Source organism: Amblyomma americanum, chromosome 5 (genome assembly GCF_052857255.1).
Source record: "Amblyomma americanum isolate KBUSLIRL-KWMA chromosome 5, ASM5285725v1, whole genome shotgun sequence".
Taxonomy (NCBI): Eukaryota; Metazoa; Arthropoda; class Arachnida; order Ixodida; family Ixodidae; genus Amblyomma; species Amblyomma americanum.
The window spans coordinates 118,744,479-118,772,469 of NC_135501.1; the positions used below are offsets into that span (position 1 = coordinate 118,744,479).

Genomic DNA, 27,991 nt, shown 5'->3' on the forward strand with positions numbered 1-27,991 from the left:
TTGGTTCATTGCAGAAAAAGGTTAGTACTGCGTAAGTGGGACACGACATGTGAACAGGAACACATAAAGAGTTGGAGGTCTGCGCCTGTGTTGTCGTTTTTGTTCCTGTTCTCATGTCGCGTCTCATTCGCGCAGTATCTTAATCTAATCCGCCTACCTAACCTTCTGCAGCACGCTGCTACGCTTGCCTTCTCTTGGGATTCACTCCGTTACCTTTAAGGACTAGCGGTTATCTTGCCCTCGCATTACATGCCCTGCCCAAGCCCATTTCTTCCTGTTGATTTCGACTAGGAAGTCATTAACATGCGTTTGTACCGTCACCCACTCGGTCCGCTTCCGGTCTCTTAACGTTGCATCTATCATTTTTCTTTCCATAGCTCACTGCTATATTCTTAACCTCAGCCAGCCCTTTCCGTTAGTTTCCACGTATCTGCCCTATAGGAGAGCACCAGTAAGATGGAGCTGTTCTATACTTTTCTCTTGAGGGATATCGGTAAAATGCCATTCAAGATACGACAGAGGCTATCATATGAGCTCCAACACAATTTTATCCGTCTAGTCATTTCCCTCTCATGATCTGGAACAGCGGTCTCTACTTGCCCTAAGTGCTTTAATGAAGTGCTATGAATAGATCAAGCAACGGGGTTTAAGCGCTTCCATTGACTCTGTTCCTATCCGATTGCAATGATAAGTTACATGCCCCAAATGGCGACCATAAGATTTTCGAATAGCTTTGGATTAATAATTGTTGACATCAACATTGCAGCTTATATTAGCTTAATTCTGATTACATTCTGATTACGTTACTTGGCTCTGCATATTCACTAAACAATTTACTGCATGGAATAACGCATGCAGCTATATTATAGCTGCATTAGCTTGCGTGACCCGCAAGCATGATGTACTGGGAAATGTGCCATTATACGTGTTCCCATAAGTTACGCACTATGCAGTACTCTACCTTCTATTTTTCACTTAAAATATCAATTTTTCAACTCGCACCTAGTTACACTTGAGAGCAATTTCGTGAGAATGAATAGTGATTTTTACTGTAATTATGTGGCAATAGAATACTGTCGCGATAAATTAGAAGTGCAAGGCTTTTTGTTACTGAGGCTGGCTAGTACAGCGCGATGACTGACTACATGAATAAGGTTACGCAAGCACACTGGTACAGTTCAGGAGCGAAAAAGGGGCCAGTGGGAATTTCTGTTTAGTGTGGCATTGGTTTTCAAACCATGATATTTGAAAGTGACGAGCGTAAATTACGCCTCTTTATTCAGCTTCGACCTCAAAACGTCCTGTATGACACGGAGCGTAAATAAATAGAGTAAAAATAACTGAAGCTAACTTCCTCAAAAACTAGCTGATTCCATTACATTTTAAAAGGCTCGGAGCCTTGAAAACAATCATGCTTTTCTCTTATATATATTTAGCGCAGTGAAAAGCTATCTAGTCACACGCTGCTATGTAAAACGTTCCCATCCTGCCTGCTTTGCCTATTATTCCGAAATAACTCTCATGCCTCAAAGGCATTAAAAATATGGCGTTGAGCCATCCTCTGCCCCCAGTAAGTGTAAGGGGAAATGCAAGTTGCGGGAATTGGGTACTTTCAGTCTACCGCTGTAGCAGGAAACTGAACGGTATGAGTGTTTTTATTTCTATTGCGACGGTGTGGCTGCCGGCATAAAGTTTTATCTGCAAAGTGTATACACACTGGACTTCGCGACGGGAACTATTGCTAGAACTTCCTTACATTTCGGATCTTCAAGTTTGCTAGCAGAATGCGGTGTAGACCCCTTGCATTCCAAGCTTCTTTAATGTAGTAACTTCTGGCAGTTTGGGCGTAATATCAGAGGGAAAGTCGACGACATGACACGCTTCTGTGTTTGCGGCGTAGGCTACTAAGCGACAGCTGCGCGTAATTATGGCCCGCCATTGCCTTTGGAGCAACGACCTCTCTGCTGATGACGTCAATTCTCAGAAACATACTGATGATCAAATGTTGAGAGAGAACATGCGTACGAACAGAAGATTATGGGGTAGGATTGTATTCTGCTAAAACAGAAGAGGCAATCTTACGCCCGCCCTCTACTCTCTTTCGTTAGCGACATATAATTCTGCTTAACAACATCGACTGTGTGAAAAGTTTAAAAAGCATTTTGCGTTCTCGTTACTCCTGCGTGTGCGACCGGGCTGAGGCACCAGTTATGCTCATGAAATAATACGCTGTCCACTGACGTAAAGATGGCGCCGACGTGTAGCGGGGCCTTTAAAATATCTGGGTAAAAAATTTTTATTATGAAGCAATTTCACGCTCAACCGTGGTCCAAAAAACATTCGTTTGGAGTACTTCTGAGTACATTTCATAATCAAACTATAAAAACAAAACCAGTCAGACGTGTAGACACTGCTAATTATAGACAAATGGACTTTTCAACATTTTTTTTGCTATCTGAAAGTTGAGACTCTATTAAAAAAATAGTGTGCTGCTCTTAATCTCATGCTGTGTCCTCGAAAAAATGAAGCGATCACAATGGGTTCCAATTCGCTTGTTAGATGCCGCTGAATACTTCGTGCTGACGATGTTCACAACCTTTATAGCCTGCACTGCAGGTTTCAACCGACCGCTACAGGAATCTCATTTATTTCAGCCTGGACGTGTTAGCTGGATGAGAATAGAAGGAAAGAAATGTGAAGGTTACAGACACAGACAAGCAAGTTCAGCGACAAATATTGATAAGCACTTTGCCTATGCAGAGCTTCCTTGGTCATCTGCATAAGAGCTTTCACCTTTCAGTATCCGTGTTGTGTTAAAGATTTTCGGTTGTAAAAAGAGGAAAGAGAGAAGAGGAATCTCTTTCTCTGCCTTATATGCACTGACTTCTTCCCATTTGCTGCCATTTCGAAATCTGTGTGCTTCTGAAGTGCTTCACTTTCCTCTCGAGCGGCAGGATATGAGGGTTTTCTGAAAGTTGTCTTTAGATAGTTCCTGGAAGGTTCTTTATCCGTTGTCATCCGTGTGAGCTATCCTGAAAACTATATTTATCAAACTGTTCGCACATGCGTCTATCGAAAACCGGACGCATCAGTGTGTGCAGCGCGAAATTTTTTCTCACTGTTCGCTACTGCATTGCCCAACAACCAAATGTGTCGTGGTATTCACCAACGTGTCATTCCTGGAGTAAGACCTTATTGTCTACAACTCACATACATTTCATTCTGCACTGAGATTCTTAGGGGTACATTAAGAGTACTCAAAAACTTTGGAGGCAGAGAAAGTTGACATTTGTTTAAACGAAAGCGGGAATCATGGCGCTTGCCACATTAAAAAACACGCCATTGGATAACACAAACACGAGTAGGTGGTTAAATCGCAATGAATGCAGAGAAACGAAGCCGTCGCTGAGAAAAAATAAATGTGATCCAGACTCCAAAGCCATCTCATCTGTAGATTATTTATTCATCATAGTCTGCATAACTCCGTTCACTCAGATCATAAGGTGTAGATGCAGGTATGCCAGAGCATCACAGTAATTTTTTTTTTGTGGCGCTTACCCTATACAGCGCGCCCTATTTTAGCGCAGCCAACTTAAAACCCGAGGAGATATATTATGTGATTGTTCAGAAGCAGAAACACAAAGCCATATCCATCACTAGAAATTCTCCAGTGTAGACAGCATCATGATAATATCGCAAGAAATTATCGGTACCTTGCGCCTCTTGTCGTGGAGAGCACAGAATATTAGTTGCACACTCGTCACCACACACATAAATCTCCAACTCCCAGTCTTGGCTGAGTCAGATGAGATTTAACGGCTCTGTCTCTCATCGATCCCGAGCCCGCAGTCATTCTTGGTAACTATTGGGGGTGGGGGGGGGGGGGGGGCAGTTCTTAAATACAACTAGTTTCTCTCGGAGCCGCCGCGGTGGCTCAGTGGTTATGGTGCTCGGCTGCTGACACGAAGGACGCAGGTTCGACCTCTGCCGCTGGAGTCGAATTTCGATAGAGGTGAAAGTCTAGAGGCCGTGTACTGCGCGCTGTCAATGCACACTAAATAACACCAGATGTTCGAAATTTCCGTAGCTTTTCACTACGGCGTCCCTGATACCCTGAGTCGCTTTGGGACGTTGAACTTGATAAACGAAACCAAACCAAACCAAACCAAACTTTCCCTCCGTTCACTTTCCTCCACCCGTTACGATGAGAAAACCTCGCGTTGCAGTCATGATCAGCGGCATGACTAAGACAGGGCGAAGGCGTCTCTAACAGCTGCCTCAATTAACACGGCTCTTGGCAGTTTAGATTAAAAATTAAGCCAAATTGCTTGCCAATCTAGGTCTCTCAATGCTCCTGTAAACACGCGGTGAATAGTATCTTTGCCTGACACCCTTCATTATTAGATTTTATTACTTTCTTTATGGAGGACCATGATAGCAGTTTAACTGCTATAGATATGTTCGAGTATGTTTACATGTGGCTCTTCTGCACTCTGGTTCCGTATTGACTGCATGACTGCTGAGGTTTCAACTGAGTCAAATGCTAACTCGTGGTATATGTAGGCTATTCATAGAGCTTGGTTATATTCTAAGCATTTCTTTGTCACCTGATGAATAGTGTGAAAATATTTAATTGTAGAGCAACCTTTAAGAAAGCATGCATTTTTCCTTGTACTTTTAAGTCTAGCCAATCTGAATTCTATTAGAGATTACGTTAGTGGTCACCTTGCAGGCAACGGAAAGCAAGCTAATTGCTCTCTGATGTGTCAAGTAGTTTATGTGCGCTTTTTAATAGATGAACATATTGTCGTGGTCTTCCAAGGTTTCGGTAAGGCCGAAGTCGCGAGGTATTGCATGCCAAGGGCGGCCAGATTTTCTATCACAATCTCCCCACAATCTTTCAACAGATCTGCTTTTACCGGACTCTCATTAGCTGCGTACCCCCATTACATTGCTTTCAACTCTTTATTTGCTTCTTTTTGAGCTAAAGGCGGGATGTCGAATTACACTCCTGTACTTCATTATTACCGCCCTGATCGCTTCGGCTACTGCATGTACCTATGTAGATCTCACAGGCATTAACTATCTTATCATTATTGATAATGATATTGATCTCTTTGCCTCTAAGAGCATACCTCTCATTTTTGCCTACACCTAATTTCTTCTTGATTGGTTTTAAGGTACCTCTCGTTCTTTAGTGTATGCTCGATTGTCTAGATACCATGCTCCCTTTTATAGGTTAGGATATGTCTATTGCTTGAGTTCAATATCTCACCCAAACCAATTCTTTCTGGTCGCTTAGACGGTTTCATGTTTTGGCGTTTCTTGATCAGATTTTCTGTGTACTTGTTTTAAGAGTACTTAGTCTAACTATACAACCGCAACACTCTTCCGGTCAACATCCGTGTTTTCCTTCGTCCGCTTTATCTCTCTCTATATATATAAAACTGCCTACTGCTATCGCCCACCCCGTAATGGCATCTGCAAGATTACCATTAATTGATTAAACAATGAAATCGCTGTCCAAGCTTAAACTGTAAAATCTCTTCTGCAGCAAGATCATGAACATCGCTACTTTCGATCTTACCGCTAGTTCATTGAAATTCCTCTTCCTTGCTTGTCTCCTCCGTTTTCTCTTAAAGGCTAATCTATTTCATACTTTAGCATCGTATAGTCACTGCATCTTACATTATCGAGCAGCCTCCTCCTGCAAGATGGCAAAATCAGCACACACTATGAAGTTGCAGGAAGGTATTGATGATCCACAAATCATATCATTCTTCCAACTGTATTGTAAACTTTCTCTGCTATTCCTTCAACCTGTGCCGTAAACAACTTTTTGGTGTCCTGCCTGCTTCCTGTCTACGCTTGCATTGAATTCGCCCGTATGAACAGTATACTATGTTTTTACTTTATTCATTTCCTATTGCAAATCTTCGTAGACCCTGTCGAATATCTGGCCGCATTGGGCGGAAAGGCGGGTTGGCATCTGGCGCCAATAATTTTTACTTTTTATTGAGTTCAAACTGCATTAAGTTAGCCTTCTCGCTTATGTGATGCAATTGCCCTATGTTGCCAGCCATATCCGTATTGATCTGCAACTCCACACTTAAATCGCCTATTCGCTAAACAATGAAACCACAGTACGTGCCCGCTGTTCAGTACTCTATATGTTTCATTTTTGTCTTCCGAACCTCACTAGGTCCTATCACTTTCAATACCTGTGATTTATTCGAGGAACACTGCTCGATTAGCCTCACTACATGCGGTTCTTGCGTTGAATATGGCCAGGTTCAGTTTCGAATGAGAGGCTGTCTGCAGCCAAATATGCTTATCACTTTCCGCGGCGGCTGAATTCTGACCACCGTCCTGGTCAGTTGCTCCACACGCTCTGGTGTCTGAGGGCGGGGAGTTCAATAGTGTATTCGTGTAGCAGGTGGTGACCAAATACTACACCAGCGTAGCCTAATCCTGCTCTGGTGAGGAAGTCTACTGTCGGCTCTGGTTGTCGGGATCAGGCCGCATACCAGGCCTGGTTATTCAGTTGCATCAACGCGCGGATTTTTTCCGGCGGAGAATTGTGCGGCACGGGGATACGAACCGCGTTGCTTTACACGCGGCACATGTTTTGCCTCAAGGCTAACGTTGCGTAGAACCATACTGATTGCAATTTCTTAGCCAGGCTTTTGTCCTTTCCAGGATAGAGTAAAGAAGAGCTTGAGCTGCATTCCTCCGCTCATGAGTAGTCAGAGAGATCGCAGTGTTTGCGTTCGGCGGCTTCCCTACCAGGATGTGCGAATTTTAATTTATTCTTCTTAATGGAAAAGAGTTGCAAAATTTAAGGAATAAGTGGCGAAATTTTATTATGTGTGGTGTGCACGGAGCCATCGCAGAAAACGGAGTGTTTAATTTGGATGGGTGCCACTGAAGGAGCTGCTTTTGTGAGGAAATATGAGGCCCATTGTGAACCAAGACAGGCTGCTATCCCTTTCATTAGAGGGGGATTTATGGGGAGCAAATGACCAGTACTAATCGCCAACGCAAAAAGAGCAACGACGTTTTCAGTAATCACACTGGCACCCCATTTTTGCTAATAAAGTTTGAAAATATATATGATGTATTTGTCACTGATGACAAATCCACACCTTCCGAATACCGAGTCCTGGCATGTGGATGTCAGGGATGAGTAAAGTGGGATCTTTGCGGCATGCAAAGAAAATAACCCGCCTAATGCGATTGAAGAATTATGATTATGTAAAGCTCTTACGCACTACCTTTTATATTTTTGTGTTATTCAGCTCACGGCTTGGGTGAGGTGCTGAAGGGCTGTATGGCGTCGATGAAAATTGTGTCCTGGTGTCCATGACTGACGAACCCGAAAAACTTTTGTGGTTGATCATATAGTTAGTGAAATCGATTGTTTACTGTGCCAAGTTTCGATATTAAATGTCGATGTATGTACCTGCACGGGGGTGCAAATCTGTGCTGATGGAGACTAAGGAAGGTGATGAACCCTAACACACTCAGGAGCTGACGGCAGTGTGTTGAATCTGTGTCAGGCAGTCTCTGGGTTTGGGGGTAAGACGGTAAGAAAGAGAAATCAAATTTTCGTCAAGAAGTCGCCGCGGTCTTGGGAATACAAGCTTTGCAGTGGTATGCCAGTGGTACCGAACTATCATAGGAGACAAACTCTGTACACATGCATTGAAGTTGCCAGAAAACGGTAGAGAGTTGGTGATTCACGCATGCCTAGCGCTATGAGCAAAGCTGTTCAATAATATTTTTGGCGTTGGGATGGTAAGCAGTAGTACGAATTCACGAAGTGCCGAGCAGGGCCTAAAAATTTTGATACGGGAATTAGTTTGTATAAAGTGATGACTGATTTGGACTAAGGGAACATCATATAAAGACGATAAACATAGCGCAGTAGTTATGCTCCTTGTGCCACTTTTCTATTATACTAAGGGTCTTATTCTTGCAACAAACAGAAACGACGTGGTCTCCTGCTGGAGTTTGGGCCATTGGAACTCCACGAAAATGCGAAGCCAAGCAGATCTCTTTTTTATTGTAGGCCTCAGGGTAGTCTGTGGGAACAAATATTACGACGCACCGATTTCTGGGTGAGCAAGACCATAGTGTTTGATACGGGGCAAAGAAAAGTGGATACCATACAATGCGCACTGTGTTTTTAACTGTTGCAAAGGGTTCAGAAAGCGCTGAAGGGAAACGTGCCCTCACGTAAAGACCAAGATATGCGCTACCTCCTGCTGAAGTCTCCCAGCAAGAGTTCGCTGTCCTCTCCTCTGCATGTTTTATCACGTGCTAAGTGGCGTGGCATAGTTAGATAAAAAATGGGGTAAAACATACCCTTTCAAAAACCTTGCACATTTTGCAGATGTATGAAGGCTGCGGAAAACGTTGATACATCATTATTTTGCTCGCAGTGTATGTATGCTGCAGTGTTTGACACCATGACCAGCCCAATCCCGCTCGCAATTTTTGCGATTGTAACACAGGCTATATCGAGGATGGCGATTAAGCACATGCCCATGATGCTGAAAGTGCTTGAAAATATCGCTGGCAAAAACCACCAGGTTCTATATTTAAGAAACGACTGGACGACTTAGCCGAGAAAGCGGTTAAGGGTCATCTCTGAGTTACGGAGGCTGGAAGGAATTATAACTTATTCTGAAGGACTAGTTGGCGAAGATATGGCTGTAGTGGGGATCAGATGACTCGAGAAATATTTTCACCTCATGGCTTCGAACAGATAAGTGGTTCGCTTCCGGTCTATGTACCCACTCCCCGCTCCTAGCAGCAACCCAGGATATTTTCTGGCGCCGTCGGAACGGTGAATATCAGCCCTTTACTGAAGTTGAGTGGGGCTGAGCGTGTGTATGTTTACGAAGGCGGAGCAGGTAGAGGTTGTTTGACGTTAGGGCGATATTTATCGACGACAGCGGTTGAATGCAACCACTAGTTTCAAGGATGTCTTGATTGTGTCGGCACAAAATTCTTTGCGAAAACTTGGCAGACCAGATTTCAGTGTTATACATGACACCCGAAGGGATGCGGGTGGTTGAGTCTGACCAACGAAAATCTTCATAGATAACACATGCAAACAGCAGAACCAACCTGAGCGAAAATGATGCACCGAATAAAGAAGTCGCACACCAAGGCCTCTTCGAAGATGTATGATTTGTTTAACGGAGCTGCCCCAGGTGCCGTATCACTAGCCTATTGCACATCTTCGAAACAATTGAGCTATTGCTTTCGATAGTGCTCTGACGCCGGCGCTCTTTTGATCAAGCCGAGCCCAACTGGGCCTATAAGTGTCTGTGCTAAAGACCTCTGTAGCAGGTCTAGAACTTCCGCGGAGATCTCCGGTGGTAACACAGAGCGGCAAGGTAGTAATTCAGTGGCTACACCGATAATATTTCAAAGTTTCTTTGGTGGGTAACCTAAGTAAAGGACAGCTGTGGATGCGCCGGCAAGTATTTAGGAACGCAAAAGAATGGCGAAGAAAAGTAGCTAGATAATCCATCGCCAGACAGACCGGTATTCTTGCGCGCTGCACTGGCCACTGGAAGTTTCAAGATTGTGGTGGTGAAAACAACGACGATGTGAGACAGGCAGTGACAATTACGCTCATCTGCAGTTAGTCTTTTCTCTGTGAGCCACTTTTACTTCTAGAAGGAAACGACTTTAAACCTTTGTAATGTAGCTTGATATAGGCTTGGCTACATATATAGTTGGATACAATTTAAAAAAAGACAGGAGACAGTAACAATGGGCAGAGGTGTGTGGCATCCTGCGTTACTCCGCTGTAATGAAACAAAGAACGAAATCAGGGTTTTAATACTTGATGCGCTAAACAAGCCACAGGCATCAAAGTTGTTGAGCTTATAATTTCATCTGTTAGATATCTTCATGCTTAGGTAACAGATAACAACACACTACTTTTTTTTTCATGGAGGAATCCTATGCGACGGTCCTTAATGTAGCCGGAGCCTTACTACGGAATTCAGTTGTGTCCGATTATAGTTGCCCTCGGGTGGCTGAAAGTCAAAAAGATTGCGGACAACTTTTCGCCGCTTAGGATGGCATTGAATAAAAGTCGAGCGCTCTCTGTGATGTCCCTCGCGTGGCGGAGTACCTCCACCTGGTGGCCGGGAAAAAGACGCACAGTTAGTGTTCCCAAGCAACTACACTGGGATAATGGATCGGTGGCGTGAAACCAGCGCTGCTGCAACATGTTGCATTTTCCGTGTGCTTGTTTCTGTTAAGGTCTTCTCTAGTTTTAACCCTGAAACAGCGAACTCGATGTGTTCTACAGCATTAAGCGGACACGCGGCCGGGGCTGTACAGAAAGAAATGTTTGGTAGGCTGTTCTGGCAAAAAAAATACACTAAGAAATTTCTATCTGTCTGAACATGGTATTCATTATTACGAAGGTCATGGGTGTAGATCATGAATAATGGCTTAATGCTGCTGTTCCCTAAAGTTCATACAGTGCGAGAGCATTTCCCATTTTGCAGTGTCACTGACCGCCGTGCATGCGTCACTTCCACGCCAAAAAGCTGATTAACGCATGGATGTTGCACAAACGGCATGAAGAATTCATAATTATTCGCTTTGGAACAATTTCCAGAGAAAATCACAGTACGACCACATCAATCCTTTTAGTTATTGCCCAGCGCCTGCAAAAGATGAGGTGCCGTGTGATGTCTTTGCAACAAGGCCAATGAGAGGCGCCACTTTCGAAGACCGCAAACTCGGGCGAGAAGAGAGAATTCGCCCTCTCTACTGATTCGGGGTACCTTGGTTCGAGCCCGACCGCGGAAGCCGCGTTTAAATGGCGGCGAAACGCAAAAGGCGCGTGTGTATGTCAGTGCACGTTAAAAATCAGCAGGTGGTCGGAATTCTTCCGGGGGCCTCCACTTCTTTCTTCCTTACCTCTTTCACTCCCCCTTTTATCCCTTCCCCTGCGGCACAGTTCTGGTGTCATCTTGATCATCTATGCTGCGGTGCCTCTTAACACTTTTACAGATTTTTGCACCTGTAGTTTTAGTCGGCGTATATTTGGCGGATAATGAGCGTCATGTAAAAAGCTTATCAAACAAATGTGTGAAACCACTGTCCATAGTTCTCGGGAATCATTAGGAGCTTATTAGGCAGTGCAACTGTATATAAAGAACTAATGGTACATCGTACTTCATGTGGTGTTCGATGAAACCGAAGCCATGTTCACAGCTTGAGTATTTTTGCTGCTGTCCTTTGGGTTCTTCCACTCAGCCGGGCAGTCCACTTTGCTGCTTCATCTTTTTCCTCCATTCGATCGTCATCAAGCTAACATCAAGAAGGTAACCCATTTTCGCAATAAGTGTTCCTGAAGCTGCTATGCACTAGTCTTCACTTCCGTCAACTGCAAGGTTACCTTTTAAAACGCTTATCGAAAGCTACATGGAAGTGTGTTAAACTATTCCTTCTATGAATAGTGCTAGAAAAGACCGCAAAACTATACTGTCGCACGTGTTTTCTTTGCGCCTTATTGCTTGTACGTTTTTCTTTTATGTTATACGATTCTGCCACGCAATGTTTTCCTAGAGGATGATTACCAAAAGGTGAATCGATTACTAAACTCAAACCTCGGGTATGTTCTAACTAACCACCGAAGATTTTACTTTGTTCTGCAAGTCTTCTGCCATTCCTTTTGAGTACTTTTGGAAGTATTTGCGGTAAGTGCGAGTCGTAATGTGGTGGGAACGCCGCCAGCAGCGGCGAATATTATGAATAGTTAACCTGTCAGGAGGCAAATATTCTGTCATTTCCGCAAAATAAACCGAACCAAGATGACAGTGGCGAGGACGATAAATGTGTCTGCGACATTTTCGTTGCTTCACAGTTGTAAAAAAAAATTGTTGGCTTTGTACATAGGCCTTCATGAAATATTTATGACGCTCTTTTCGTTGAAAGCTTGATACTGGAGCATAAGTGCAAAAATTAAAAAATATAGCAACCAATTTTGCAATGAAAATCAGTTAGATTACAAAAACAGAAAGCATTAGATAAAAAGCGCGTTTACCCTAAGCCCACAACAACAATTTTTTCATTTCATGAAATTTACCAAAGTAGGTCTTATAATATAAATTATTTAGCATTCCTGAAACTTACGGGTGAAGCCTGCATTGCAATAAGTCTTTTTCTAAGATAGTATTAGAAAGAATGCAATATATGGCGGATTTGCATCATATCGTGATGCGGCTGCGGTCCAGACGAGAATAAAAGTGCATATTAATCATACGACACGTCCAGTTTTCTTGCGTACCAGGTATATGGCCGGCAGGTGTATCTGAATTATTCAGTTTTAGATATTATTTATCATCATGGATTCGACTGCGGTCACAAGGCAGCGCAAAAACTAAGTACTTTAATTCCACGAGACCCACTCATATCTATAGCTTTCTCCTGCTGGTTTGACTTGCTGTACAATTAACTATGCAAGAACCGTGAACAGAGCGCGGACATGGCAGTTTCACAAAACGCATAGGCTAGTACAAAATTCAAAGAGGCCTGGCATAAACTTGTAGGATTACTATTTCTCTTTGAGCTTTACGCCGTTACCGAAACGAAGGGTCGGTGGCATACGACAAACATTTCGGCGTAAAAGAAGAGTCAAACGATCCCCCTTTTAAAGGATATTTCCTCTCACTTTTTTAATCTCACCGATGAAGACAGGATATTGTTACGGTGTGGGATGCCACGGGGTGGCCACGGGCACGCCCAGAGAAATATAGCAGCAGTACGGAGGAGAGCCGGCGAAGCACGACCGGCGGCGGCCAAGCTTTCTCGTTCTATCTCCCTCGTGCTAGAGCCGCGCGCTCGCCGCTCGCGCTCGCTCTCCGCCTCTTCTTTTATTCCCGTATCACCTTTCGACCGGGGGGGGGGGGGGGGCGGAGAAGTCAGGCCGTGCTTTGATGCAGGGTTTCCTGGGGCAATGCAAGGTGGGCTCGCACATAGGAAACGGTCACACTCTTCGTTGAATTCGAAGTGTGTGAGCTGGGCGAAGATGTCTGCAGTCGCCGAAGAAGGTCGCACACCGGTTAGGCTAAATTCAGGGAGTTTTATGCATATTGAGCGGCGATCCGTTTATGGGACTGCATTGCGTGGGGAAGGCATGGAGCCAGCAGGCGACGACGGCACTGATGAGGACCCGGTAGCTAAGTCGGAGCCACCGCAGGCGCCGTAGACATATCGCTTCATGTTTGAAACATGCTCTGAGAAAATGTGGTGCACACCGCATGGTCGATGCTCTGGCAGGTCTTCGAGGCGGTATGTCACGGGGCCGAGTCGGGCAACGACACGGTAAGGGCCGCGGTATCGGGGCAAGAGCTTTGCGGCACGGCCAGTCGCACGGATGGTGCGGCGAACGAGGACCAAGTCACCGGGCCGGAAGGGGGGGTGTGGTGGTGCTGCCGCGTTGGCCGCTTGCACACGCGCGTGAGCCGTGAGGAGGTTGCGCTGGGCGTCGAGGCGGGCGGAATGAAGTCGTTGAGCAGATTCAGTTGGTGACGCAGTAGGATGGGGAAGGCCCAACTGCGCGTCGAGGGGGATGGAGGGCGTTCTGCCATAGACGACTGAGAACGGCGTCACATGCGTTGTTTCTTGCGCTGCAGTGTTGACTGCAAAAGCTGCAGCAGAAACAAAACGATCCCAGTTTGTGTGGGACGGAGCGACGTAGGATGCGAGTATATCCGTGAGGGTACGGTTAACACGCTCCACGAGGCCATTGCACTGCGGATGATTGACGGATGTAGTGGAATGCGCAATGCCGAAGGAGCGGAGGGCTCGCTCGAATTCATGGGACATAAAGCAGCTCCCACGGTCCGTGATGAGGCGCCGGGGAACACCGTGCCGAAGAACGAGATGCTGTTCCACAAACGCGACGGCATGAGTGGACGACGGACGACGTGTCTGGAACGGGCAGTGCTTCGACCCACTTGGAGAAGTAGTCGATCGCAACCAGAACATACCGGTTGCCGGCACGCGTCTTCGGAAACGGGCCCAAATGATCCAGTCCAACCAGCTCGAAAGGTGAACTTGGTGGCAAAAAAGCCTGCGGGGGTGGCTTGGTCACACCTGTGGACGGTTTTCTGTACTGGCATGTCTGGCAGGACGCCACGTGTTCCTTGACATCTCTGGACATATTAGGCCACCAAAACCGCTCCGACACTCGTGCGTAGGTCTTGCCGCGACCAAGGTGACCAGCCGTGGGAGCGTCGTGTAAGCCGCGCAAGATTTGCGACCGCAGTGCTGCCGGCACAACTGGCAACCAGACGGGTGGTCGACCACGGAGCCGCTTCACATGACACAAGAGGTCGTCCTTCATTCGATAGACCCGGCGTAGTTGGCGGAGGCCTGCGCCGGCGGCGGTGCCAAGGGAGTGGATTATGGCAGCAATGGCGGGATCTTGCGTTTGTGCAGTCCCCAGGTCCGTCAAAGCCGTCACGGAACAAGGGTGGCGAGAAAGGAAATCGGCATCTTGATGGGCAGAGCCGCGCCGATGCACTATTGTGAAATTGTACTCTTGAAGTTGCAGGGACCAGCGTGCAATCTTGGCATTCAAATGTTTGGCGGACTGCAGCCAAGTGAGAGCGCTATTGTCCGTGACTATGGTGAAGTGACGGCCGTACAGGTAGGGACGGAACTTCTCGACGGCCCAGACAACGGCGAGGCACTCGAGTTCTGAAGAGTGGCGGTGGCGCTCAACGTCGGAAAGCTGGCGGCTGGCATAAGCTAGGACTTTGTGGTCACCAGACTCGTCTTCTTGCAGGAGGACAGCGCCGAGCCTATCTTGGCTGGCATCCGTGTGGAGGACGATGGGGGCCGATTCGTCGTAATGGGCCAATGTAGGAGGCTCGAGGAGGGCGTGCTTGACGTCAAGAAACGCGAGCTGTTGGGCCTGCGTCCAACTCCACGGTGCATTCTTCTTCAGCAGGGCGGTCAATGGAGCGCTGCGCTTGGCAAAGTCCGGAATGAAACGACGGAAATACGAAGCAAATCCAAGGAAACTTTTGAGCTCCTTGGCAGTGGTGGGAGCTTCGTAAGCTGTAAGCGCTTTTAGCTTTTCAGGGTCGGGACGGATGCCATGCCGGCTCACAACGTGACCCAAGTACGTCACCTCCGCGAAACCGAAGAAACATTTTTTTGGTTTTAAGCGAAGCCCAGCAGAGGTAAGGGCTTCGAGGACGAGTTTGAGGCGTCTCTGGTGTTCTTCAAATGTAGCCGCGTAGACAATTACGTCATCCAGGTAGACCAACGCCATAGTCCACTTCAAATGGCCTAAGACTCGGTCCATGAGACGCTGGAAGGTGGCTGGAGCGTTCGAGAGACCGAAGGGCATACGGTTGAACTGGTAAAGGCCGTCGGGAGTCACGAAAGCCGTCTTTTCCGCATCATCGGGGTGAACAGGCACCTGCCAGTAGCCCGAGAGCAGATCTAGCGTGGAAAAATAACGGGCCCCCTTCAGGCGGTCAAGCGCATCGTCGAGGCGAGGCAGCGGGTACACGTCGCAATTAGTAATAGCATTTAGCTTCCGATAGTCAACACAGAAGCCACCAAAATGTTACGGTGTGGGATGCCACGGGGTGGCCATGGGCCCGCCCAGAGAAATATAGCAGCAGTACGGAGGATAGCCGGCGAAGCACGACCGGCGGCGGCCAAGCTTTCTCGTTCTATCTCCCTCGTGCTAGCGCCGCGCGCTCGCCGCTCGCGCTCGCTCTCCGCCTCTTCTTTTATTCCCGTATCAATATTTGCGACGAAGTAAAAGCGGAATATCAATGGTGTCTACACTTTAGTTTTGACCGCATATTTCACATGGCTCTCACCATCGCACCCGCCGCCGTTGCTTAGTGGACCGCAGCGGTGGCCAAGTCGTTGAGCATCCGCCTCGTATGCGGGAGGTGCGGGGTTCGATCCCCAGTGCCGCCGGGTACCCACCGGTGATACAATGGGTACAAGCTTTCCCCTGGTCTGGTGCTCGGCTTATTTAGGGTGAAATGCTTGGGAAATGGGTCTCTGACCCCACCTTGAGAAAAAAGAAAAAATACCTTGTGACATGGCGCTCTTTGGCCATAGCTGCCCTTGCGCCATAAAAAATCCATAATCAATCCATAATCGTTGCTTAGTGGTTAGGAGTTTTGGCTACTGAGCCAGACTTCCCGGGTTCGAACCCGGCCGCGGCGGCCGCGTTTCGGAGGAGCCGAAATGCAAAAAGGTGTTCATGTGCTGTGCGATGTCAGTGCACGTTAAAGATCCCCAGATGGCCGAAATTATTCCGCAGCTCTCCACCTACGGAACCTCTTTCTCTCACTCTTCTTTCCCATTCTCCTCCCTTCCCTTACGGCGTGCCTCGGGTGTCCACCTAGATGTGAGACAATTACTGCGCCAATTCCTTTCCTCAAAAACCAGTCAAGTTTTTTCTTCTCTCTATCGGAGCTAAAAACCTGTCTTAATATATATAATAACAAATTTCCGCACTCCATATTCTTCAGCTACATTCTGTACTCTACATGAGGGAGCCCGAGTCTTAAACTGGTGTATTACTCAAAGCGACCCGCCTCCAATATGACTCATTTTAGAACTTCTTAATATAATATTTGTTCCGCATGCGATTTATAACACCCTTTCTTAAAAGCTACCGCGCGAAAGAGACAGCCAAAGTGCGACAAACACGTATATAAGCGCTAACTGACAGCTCATTTGAATGCCAAAAGGAGGCACCTTATATTAGGTGATGTGATGCGTGAAAAAATAAAGAGAAATGCTTGATGACATGGCCAACTAGCGGGACGCATGCGCAGGCAAGCGGGTACAGCGCACTAAATCAAGATTCGTTAGTTTTTTTTTTTTGACGCGAAATTTACTGCTCTAGGGCATCAATGCTGGGTGTAGGTGTGGTGAATGCTGTAGTAGAGATTAAATGAATGGAAAAGGGTTAGCGGATTTGAAGAAGTCTAGTAGAGAACGATGGTACAGTCCCTGCGTCCAGGCAATGTATGAAGCAGGGTAGCTTGGTGAAAGGTCTGCTACTATCAGGTGCCGGATCCTTGTAGGCTTGAGAGCTGGGCACTCCCACAGTAACTGATTTATGTCGGCTTCAATGTCCTCGTGTTTACATATCGGACGCCTTGGCCGAGGAAACAAATCTCGGTACTGAGGCCACTTCCGAGTGACGGCTGGTGTGAGGGCAACCCCGACCCGGATCCTCCTAAGCGCAACCTCCTGTGCACGGGTAAGACCGCGGGGGAGGGTTACCGCACGCGGAGAGATGAGAGCACGTGTGCGGCGCCGGAGGAGTTCCTTTCTTGATGAAGGGAGAGTAAAATTGTCCAAATGAAGGAGCCGAGGCGCTGATGAATTTGTATTCGCAAGGCGGGTCGCTAAATCTGCCTGGCTTTGATAGGTCAGCAGATCCCGTGGGACCTACTCAATATGTACTGGCTGCGGGATGCGTGCCGAGGGCCGGTGGATGTCCTGACATATCGTTGGACAGCGGCTAACACATCGCAGCAACCGGACAACTTGAAGGGCGTCAGTGCGGATGACAACGCGGGCCGCAGGGAGCGTAGTTATGTCGGCCACGGAGCAGAGTGCTTCTTGAACTGCAACGAGCTCAGCACAAAAGGAAGAAGGGGGTTACGTAAGCTGAAACCAAGAGGTTTGATTCAGGGCAGGCCTGCACGGACAGTAGATAGCTGTTGTTGCTTTGCAGTCTTGTATCCCTGCGTCTACGTAGACAACAATAGATTCATCAGACAGGCAAGCAGCTTGTTCCTCAAATTTCTGGCGAAGCATCGATGCCGAATTAAAAGATGTTGGCCGGCGATTATCTGTTGACTTGTTGCTGAGCTGTACAAACTTCCATGGGGGAAGAACTGGCGTTGGCGGCTGAAGAATGGAGTGTGAAGTAGAACAAGTCCTCAGTGCATGCGTGGAGTGCGATAGACAGGCCTTAAGGCTGTGCGCTTCACGGCGCTGCTGCAAAAGCTCATCAATGGTATTGAGTTGCGCATTCTGTTGTAAATTTATGACCGGTGTGATGCGTGGAAGGCACGTAATGGTCCTCATAGTCTCTCTGTTCACGGCTTTAAGGCGATCCCATTGGGCTCTTGTAAGATGCTGAAACTGGGCTTGATAAACAATACGTGGCTGCAGAACTGCCCTCACCATTTGCCGTGCAACGAACGAGCCTGCGCCACCAGTTTTAGGAGCAATTCTTCTAATCAAACACAAAGTCTGAATAGCTTGCTTTTTTGCCTGAGAAAGCCAAGCAGTCGCTGATCCTGATTGATGAATCATTAAGCCAAGGATTTTTACACTCGGACGTTCCTGTAGTGGGGTGCCTGATAGAAAAAGATGGATTGAACTTGCAGCAAGTTTACGGCGTCCCCAGCGGTTGGCGACTGTCGTGTATGTTGTTTTATGCACGGATAGCTTAAGTCGGATGGATGATGCGTAAGTACAGTTAACATCGAAGGCCGATTGAAGGGCAGCCTCCTGAGTACAGAGATCTTGGTCTGTACTCCACACCGTGATGTCTTCAGCGTACTGAAGAAATTTTGTCACGGATGTCATGTAAGCGCCAAGCCAGCGGGATGAAAGCAATATTAACGTCGGCGACAATACTGATCCCTGGGGCACGCCGCAGAGAGGAACAAATGATCGGACCGTTTCGTCGCTGAGGCCTATTGCAAATTTTCTGCCTTCCAAAGATGATGCGACAAAACTACGCACTCTCAGAGGGAGATGAAGCATGTCAATGGAGTTCAGAATGGCTGCATGACTGATGTTGTCATACGCCTTTTCCACGTCCATTGCTAAAACATTACGCACATTGCGGCTGCGGGTAGATGACAAAACTGCAGATGCCAAGACAGCCAACCCGTCCTCTGTACCAATATATAGACGAAAGCCGATTTGTTCTGGGTGATAAAAACTGTACTGCTCTAGCCGCCATGACAATCGTGTGGCTAGTATTTTCTCCGCCAGCTTGCACAGCGTAGGCGTTAACGAGTTAGGTCGCAAGTTGGCAAGGTCCGTCGGAGGCTTTCCTGGTTTCGGGATAGGAATCACGACAGCGGATTTCCAGCTCTCGGGCACTACGCCCTCCAACCATACGTTGTTTATGGTGTCTAATAGTTGAAGGAGTGCAGCGATACTCTGGCTCTTGTACACCTCGTACAAAATATTGTCCGGGCCGGGCGCTGTTTTCCGTTTCGCATCATCTATTGCAGCCAGCAACTCAGGGATAGAGAATGGACACGCAATTCCATCTACGTAGACATCAGACGGCATTTGATATACATGCGCTGGGATGCCTTCTATGTTTAAGCTAGCGGCTGAAGAAGGCACAGCATCGTATTTTGGGAAAAACTGTCACGCTGCTTCTTTGGCGAATTCATCTGGCGACAAGTTAGCCGCGAAACTTGCAGTTGCAGCTGAGTCAGTCGAACGGCGACCGCGTTCCATTGTACGGAATGTTCGCCCGAGAGAGGCATGCGAGGATTTTGCAGAACATTGTTCGCACTACACATGCCACTGCCGTCGACAGAGATCGCGTTCATATTTGCGTGCCTTAGCTGTAAGATAGTGCAATCACGTACGTGCCTGCGACGAAGGGTCTCGCGTAGCAGCCAGCTCGGCTTGACGGCGTGCCGCCCATAAGTTAAGAAGGCCGAGGTCTGGTGCCGGTCGACCAACATCAGTACTGGTGGTAGTTGTAGCACTGTTGAGCGCAGTTTGTATGCGCTCAACAAAGGTTGGCGAAGAGTCTGAGGAGAGATTGTCCATACAGGAGCGAAAGCTGTCCAAGTTGACCACAGAACAGTTGTAGTGTAAAGGTCGTAAATGTGAGGCGTGAAATCGATGATGATATGGTGATGACCACTTCCCCAGCAGTCTGGCTCCAAGTGCCGGGAGGGAGCACCCGGATTGACCACCACGTCAAGCCTGGAGCATAGGAAGCACTGCGAGTTTGACGCACTGGCCGTGTTGCTGTCCCCGTATGGTTGAGCAGCACAACTTGGGCATTCGTGAAGGCGTCCCGCACACGCCTGCCACGAGGGCTCGAAGTGGGGTACCCCCATTCCGAGTGAGGGGCATTAAAGTCGCCTCTGACTAAAATCTGGCACCTGGGATACTGCCGACGGACACTTGTTAACCAGTTAAGATTAATACGAGAGGAATCACCACCGGCTGGTCTAACGTAAAATGAAACGACCAAAACGGTCCCTTCTTAAGTTTCGCAGCCACAGCCACTACCTTTTGATACGGCGTGCACCAGTTTTCGAGAGCAAGGCGTACATGCGGAAAACGTGAGTCCACATACACCGCCGCCCTTCTTGGGGGAGCAGCAGTTTGTACACGACGGTCTATCATTGAAGGAGACATGTAGGCACTGAAGCCTGGAATCGATGGCAAGGCGTTTGTTTCCTGTAGCAACATGGCCCATACCTGGAGCTTGTGAATTTGTAGTCGGGTCTTGAGCTCTCCCACCTTCGTGGAAATGCCTCTGCAGTTCCACTGCAGCACACCAGCACGACTGGAACTTGCCATTTCTAGTTACTAGCCCAAGCGCTGTAGAATCACGGACGTCAGGTTGGACAACTGGTTGATCATAAACCGGAGCAAAGAAGTCGCAGAGTTGTCCATTGGCATTGCGGTAATCTGCGAATAGGCAGCAGGAAATGACACTGGTGGGCAGCAGGAAGGCGATGTTGCTGCGCCATTGACAGGATGATTCCCCTACCCGTCTACGTCGAATGAGCAGTTCACGGTGTTGCCGGAGCTTGGTGACCTCCGCTAATGGACGTGCGATTTGTTCGTCGACTGCGGCCATATCGTCCTGCGGTAGTTCCGGCACACTGCGCTGCTTTGCTGGCTGTTTTCGGAGGCGTTATTTTCGCACAGTATCGTTAGAAGACTGCTGAGATGGAGGATCATGCGAGGTGTGCGCAGGGAGCTCCGGCCACTCGTCGTAATCCAACTGAAGAGCTGCGAACCGATTGGGTGTCTGAAATGAAGTTATACTGTCATGTATTGGTCAATGCTTAGTCATTCGACGACGAGCCTTTTGTGTTGCCTTTTGTTTTGTCGGAAAGCTTGGAGATGTTATCTCATGGTCGTCGGATTTAAAAGGCCGCATCGATAAGCCACTTTCCCTTCCGATGTACTTTCACCGGCAGCAGTGAAGGGGTAGGATTTGCGCATATGCCCAGTACAGAAGCAGTTATAGCACTATTCCGTGCTCGGTTTATGTGGCCGAGGCCGTAAAATACAGCCATAATAGCACAGACGGGCTGGTAGTGTCAGAGTGCCTTGCAAGGTGACTATGCAAGAGCGCCTCTTTCGCATCCGTCGGGCCTGGATTACACGGTGCGTGGGACAGTACAGCTCACGCTGGAGTGCAGTTTGATCCTTAGTGCTATCGACGTTGTAGACGACGCAGCTCTGCAAATCGGAGCCTTCAACTAAATACACTTGTACTGGCACTCAGATTTCGCTTGTCAGTGAAATACTGGTGATCGTTTGCAGCCGTTCTACGGCAGTCAGATTCGGAAGCCACACTGCAATGGAGTTAGACTTTGCCCTGGCTGTGGACCCCCGAAAACCTTTGGTTCGGAGGCACGCGTCCAAGTTAGCTTGTAAAATCTTGTTTAGTATATCCGTGAGGCTTTTGTTGGCCGGTGATTTAATGGTCACTTTGTAAGAAGACGATCCGGGTGTAGGCTCCACCGAGTTCTCGATCGTAAGACAAGTGCGCTTACCTTGGGAGCCATCACTTGCCGAAAGTGGAATCGGTTGGCTGTCGTTTCAGGGACGCTTGTGAGTTGTGCGAGGGCATATTTGCACGAGTAGAGGTGCCGATAAGTCCATTGGAATGCCCTGTTCATCATGCCGTGCGGTTTGAGGCCCATCCTGTGCTGTAGAGTTGATGACCATTGGACCTATGGGCAGATCACTTACGAGCAGTTCGGCATTTCGGGAATGCAGGAGGGGTGCATCTGCCGATGAACCGGGAGCACAAAGCTGGACATGGCGCCGCGGATCAGGTGTCGACTGTGTGGCAGGTGCTGCCACGAGAGATGCCGGCAGAGCCACCTCCGCGAGCGTGGCAGCGGAGGCACTAAACCTAGCGTCAGTGCCCAGCTTATCTGCACTCATGCAAGGTTCCCAGGAGGCCTCAGACGGTGGGAGGACGTCCGGAGCTTCTTCAGAAGGCGAAGATGAAGTTCTCTTCAAATAGGGCACGTATTTACGTGGATGGCGAGGTTTTCTGACGAACGATGTGCAGCCACTTTAGCAAGAACACACTTCTACATTCGTTAGTTTTTATTTTCATTTCTTGAACAGTTAGCCGGTTCTAGAAAGTGGAACTGAGCAGCAAAGAGAGAGACTGGCGGGAAGGCGAAGCACTCGCATTTGCCAGGTTTCTTCATGCGATACGCTTCTTAACTAATTCGCGCCGTCTTGTCTGTACTGTTGCCAAGAATCTTTGTCCCTTCGAACGATGCCACACTTTTGTGTGTGTGTGAAAAACTTTATTTCAGGGAGGAAGCTTGAGGTAGCCGGAGCAACCTATCGCAATCTCTAGGTGGGCTCCTCATTACAGGAGCCCATTGGCGACCGCCGCGACTCGGGCTCGGTGGACCAGGGCCTTCTGGCTTGCTAGGTCCGAGCAGCCGAGCAGGGCTGCCTCCCAGTCCTCCCGGGTGGGGTTGGGTTTGGGGGCGATGTTCGGGGTTGACTGGCATGCCCACACGGTGTGAAAGATGTCCGAAGACTTCTCCGCACAGCGTGGGCATTCTCCTGTACAGGCAGGATCAAAGTGTTTTAAAACTGCCGGGCACAGCAGCGTTTTGGTGTAAAGGCGGAGGAGTGTGCGTTCCTCCACCTTTGTGAGGCCCTTACAAGGCTTTTGATAAATTGCATGGCCGAATTGGAATAATTCAGTAATTTCTCGAAAAGTGAGGGCCGGATTGGGTTCGGGATCCGTATCCAAAGGGTCTGAAGGCGTTGTCCGGAGAGTGAACGCGCGGGCGGCGGCGTCTGCCGTTTCATTGCCTTCGAGGCCCATATGAGCTGGAGTCCATACAATCGTTCGAGACGCGGGGGCCCCGAGGTAGTTACTGTTTTGAAGGATGCGATGCGCAAAGAGAGGAATGTACCCTTGTTTAATATTTCTGCAGGCCCCTCTCGAGTCGGTGACGATCACTCGCGACTCCTGGTCTGCGGCGGCTAACGCGATGGCAACTTCTTCCGCATGTGTTATGTCTTGAGCTCGGAACGTTAGGCCATTCACCACGATTTTTTGGTGGACGACTGCGGCCGTGTACCACCCCCCATGGTGAGGGCCTGAGGCGTCCACGTAGAAGATGCCATGTTTGTTCCCATAGTGACGGGCCAGTGCCTCCGCCCGCGCAAGGCGCCTGCCACTGTGGTCGTCACGTGTCATGTTGGCCGGAAGAGGGCGTACGTGCAGGGCGTATCTCCAGATTTCAGGAATGCGTACGCGCTCTTCCGTAAGTGTTGGGTGGTGGATGTGTAGTCGGACTAATAGGCGGCGACCCGACGGCGTTTTTGAAAGCCTTGTGTATTGATTTGTCAAGTGCGCCTCCCGGAGCTCCGCGAATGTGTTAACCATCCCCAGGCCCATGAAACGCTGGTTGGATGTGGTGATCGGGAGATCGAGGGCACGCTTGTACATCTTTCTGAGAATCACTTCGAGGGCGTTCTCATCAAACTTCCGCAGGTGGAGGTAAGGAGTCGAGTAGAGGACTCGACTGGTCACGAATGCATGCGCCAGCCGCAAAGCGTCTCTGAACCGTAACCCCCCGCGTTTGTTGGAAACCCGGCGGACCATCCGGCCCACCTGGTCCCCCACCTTGAGCAGTTTTGCTGGGGTGGTATCAGCCCGTCGATGTTTGTGGATAAGGAGACCAAGTACTCTAATCTCATCGTGTTCGGGTATCGGGCCGCTGGCCAGAGATAGTTCCATTTTGGTGGCGCACTGAAGCGACGGGCAAATGTGCACATATCGGATTTGGACGGTGAGCACTGAAGGCCGCAGCGGCGGGCGTAAGCGTCCACGATCTCCGCTGCTTGCTGCAGGTTGGCCTCAATGTCTCCAACCGATCCGTGTTTGGCCCAGATGGTTATGTCGTCGGCGTACAGCGCGTGCTGAATGCCTTCGACCTTCGCCAGCTGAGCCGGGAGTTTCATCATGGCCAGATTGAAAAGTAACGGCGAGAGGACCGCACCCTGTGGGGTTCCTCTCGTTCCCAGTTTATATGGGCCGTGTTCTTCGTCTTGTATTCGGATGAAACTTCGTCGATCCGAGAGAAATTGCTTGATGTACTGAAACGTGTTATGTCCACAGTTCGTTTGGGAGAGATGTTGCAGGATGATTTCGTGTGTGACATTGTCGAAAGCCCCCTTCAAGTCAAGGGCGAGTACTGCCTTATCGTTGAAGGGATATTCGACAGGGTTGAGAATTTCTCGGTCGAGTTGAAGCAGAACATCTTGAGCGGACCTCTGCGGGCGGAAACCGAACATGGTGTCTGCGAATGTATGTTCATTTTCCAGAAACCCAGACAGCCTATCCCGCACCATGGTCTCCATCAGCTTTCCCGCGCAAGACGTGAGGGAGATGGGGCGGAGGTTGTCTGTGTTTATGGCTTTGCCGGCTTTCGGAATGAAAGTTACCAGGGCGGTCTTCCATTCAATTGGTAGAGGTGCCTCACCAAGCCAGATCGAGTTGATGAAAGCGAGGAGGGTTTTGTAGGCGGGATCGGGAAGATTAGCAAGCATTTTCACAGTTATCTTGTCCCTGCCAGGTGCCGTTCCTCGTTTCATTTTAGCTAGGGCCGCCTTGAGGTCATGCAACTGAAACGGTTGATCCAGATTCGCGTTCTCTGAACCTGCATACGAGAACGCGGGTCCTCCGGGGTCCTGCTTAGTGCAAAGATACTGGTCGCGCAGTTTGCATGCTAATTTTGATGTATTTTCATCGAAGCTATGAATAGCTCGTTGGAGATGTTTTTGTGTCTCGGCGCGGGTTTGAGTCGGGTCAATTAGGGCGCGGAAAAGGCGCCACGTGCTCCGGCTCGACATTTGTCTGGCCGCCGTGTTGCAGCGGTCTACCCAGTTCGAGGCGGCGAGTTGGGCCGCGTACTCTGCCGCTCGCTGGGTGAGCTCGGCGATATGAATTTTGAGCTTTCTGTTACGTTTTTTGGCGGCGCCATCTGCGGACGAGGCTGTGCTGCGCCTCCCAGAGGTGCAGAAGGTGGTTGTCCACCTCCGGAGTGGCCTCCGAGAGCTGAACTTGTGTTTCCACCGAACGAAGGTGTGTAACCAATCCTTGTGCCCACGCGTGGTAGCCTTGTTCGTGGATAGACGCCGAATTGATGTTGTTTTGCCGGTACTTATTCCAGTCTGGAAGCCGAGCTTGTGCGTGGGGCCCGGCCAATGGTTTAGTCCTTACGGTGGTATTGATAAGGCAGTGGTCACTACCGAGGGTTTCCTCGGTGTTGATCCATTCTGCGTGTACAATGTTTTTGGTAAAGGTGAGATCCGGACATGCATCCCGGGTCACGGAATTACCCAGCCGCGTTGGATATGCAGGGTCAGTGTGAAGAGTCAGGCCCAGCGTGGACGCGAGTTCCGCTAGCTTGCGTGCCCGCTTCTCTTCACGCACGTATCCCCATAGTGTACTGTGGGCGTTGAAATCGCCCACAATCACCAGGGGGTCTCTGCTCGCAGCCTTTAGAGCGCTGCTAAAGAGTGCTGCGAACGTTACATTTTTGAGTTTGGGGGAACAGTATATGTTGAGTACGTGGAGTGGTGCATCTTCTTTCTAGAGCGGAAGAAGTGTCACCATCAGATAGGAATATTCTGTGTAAAGTTCCAAGTCAACTAGATTAGCCGTATAATTTTTATGCACGCAGACGCAGGAAGAGGGGTCCTGCTGAAAGGGGGTGTAATTTGTGAGGGTGACGCCACTCCCTGGCTCCTGGAGGGCAACCACCGCGGGAAGAGAATCGAAAGTTGAAAGGTAAAGTCGGAGATCCGCCCTGTTTGCACGAGAACGGAAGCCCCGACAGTTCCACTGGACAATTTGGACGGGGGTGGCCGAATTGGTTCTTGGGGAGCGCCTGATCTTAGGGCTGCTCGCCATGGTCATTTAGATTGAGGAGGGGTTGTACTAACACTGCTCCGGAGCCAACACTCACAGAAAGGGGGGTATCCTCCACACCAAAGAGTGAGCAGTTGTCGTCGTCGGCTACCTCGGGGGTGCGTCTAGAAGTTTTGTGAGGGCGGCCGGGTGAGGGATCGCCGGGCCTGCGCGAGGAGCGCAAGGAATTCGCTATTTGTTGGGCAATCATCGCGGGGATTGTCTCTTGCAATTTGGAGATGGCGTTTACCATCATTGAAATTTGATTTTCTATAGCGGCGAATCGGGCCTCTGTGGCCCCGAGGCGGGCCTGGAATGCGGCCTCCAAACTTGTTACCGCCTTCGGTACCACGAGCTCACTCTCCATTACCTCAGCCGCGGGAGGCGAGGAGGCAGAAGAAGACTGGTTGATTTTAGATTCCAATTCGTTAATTTTTTTTAGCAGCATCTCATTTTGCGCCCTGAGTGCTGCTATTTGATCTTGCTCGGCGCTATGCGCCCTTGGAAAGGGAGTGGAAAGGGGGGTGAGAGAAGCAGCCCCACCCGAACCGCTCACCTGGTGGCCATTTTTGACTGCGTTGACCCAGGCCCTGGTATCACCGCGCGTTTCTGTCGACTGTTTCGCCAGTCCGCCGTGTGGTGGCGACACCTTGGATGGTTGTTTTGCAGCACCTCCGGTAGGTGGGTTATTGGTGTTGGAGACTTCCTGGCCATGCTGATCGCCGGGAGGCCCAAGATAGCGGCTTTTCTTCTTGGACGCCGTTTTTTTCTTTTTCGTCTTGGGTGTGCGGAATTTTGCTGCACAGTCACGAGAGTTGGTAGCATGGGAGCCACCGCACAGAAAACACCGGGGAACACAGTTGTGAGGAGCCCGCACCCCCTCTACTAGCGGAGCTTGGAATCCGCAAAGCCCACAGGTGTTCGATCGCAGGTTTGGACACGCATCAGCGCGATGCCCGACGACCCCACACTGGCCGCACGCCGGGATAGTTTTGTAGTAGTTTCTCACAGAGACGACCATGTTGTCATAATGTACGTAACGGGGCTTCTCCTTACCCGCGAAAGTGATGCGTGCTTTGTTGGATGTCCCGAACTTCCGGATTTCCAGGATGGTGCCTGCGCGCCAGCACACTCGGTCTTTAAGAGTTTCCGTGGTGTCCGAGTTACGGACCACGATCACGCCGTGGCACACGTTGCCGCCGTCTTGTCTTAGGTAACCCCGAAGGGGGATCGACCCATTGTCGGAATTTACTGCGAAGTCCCCGATAAGCTGGTCGGCCGCCTCGATGTCCGGGGTATGCACAATGATGAGGTTTTGCTCTCGAGAGGGTAGAACGGAGATGGCGCGGGCCCGTTTCAACCCGATGTACGCTGAAATGGCAGTGCCGTAGCCGGTTTCTGTGAACGCCTCGTGAAGAGAAACGCTTTCCCTGGGCTTTATAACTATGACGTAGTCTTCAGGTGTCGGTTTGGGCATTGGACGCGGCTTCCACTTCGAGAACGCCTTGTCCTTGCTTCCCGTGGCGCGCGTCGCGGGACCGTTCACGTTCCCGACCGACGAACCGGCGGCCGGGGCGGCGCCGAACGCCGCCATCTGGGCTTTGTCTTGGGAGCGGCGTGCAGCCGCTTGAAGCAAAGCTTGACTTCGAATTTTGGGAGTAACCGTCGAATTTGAATCTCCGGTGGTGGGCACCGAGGTCCACAACATCGCCTCAGGGTCGTAGCCGCGCACTTCTTGCGCGGAAGTCGCCATCTTGT

General features: G+C 49.3%; 1 protein-coding gene across 1 annotated transcript; it reads right to left on the bottom strand.

Moving 5' to 3' along the window:
• Positions 1 to 21: 21 nt before the first annotated feature.
• LOC144134140 (uncharacterized) lies at positions 22 to 27,991 on the bottom strand. Its single transcript, XM_077667111.1, has 2 exons — positions 26,790 to 27,991; positions 22 to 27 (listed from the first exon to the last, which is right to left on the bottom strand). Exons 1-2 carry the CDS (start codon positions 27,984 to 27,986, stop codon positions 22 to 24), a joined length of 1,203 nt encoding a protein of 400 aa, XP_077523237.1. The 5' UTR covers positions 27,987 to 27,991.

Excerpts from the sequence above, each read along its gene's own strand:
- LOC144134140 (XM_077667111.1), bottom strand. The coding sequence starts at position 27,986 with ATGGCGACTTCCGCGCAAGAAGTGCGCGGCTACGACCCTGAGGCGATG.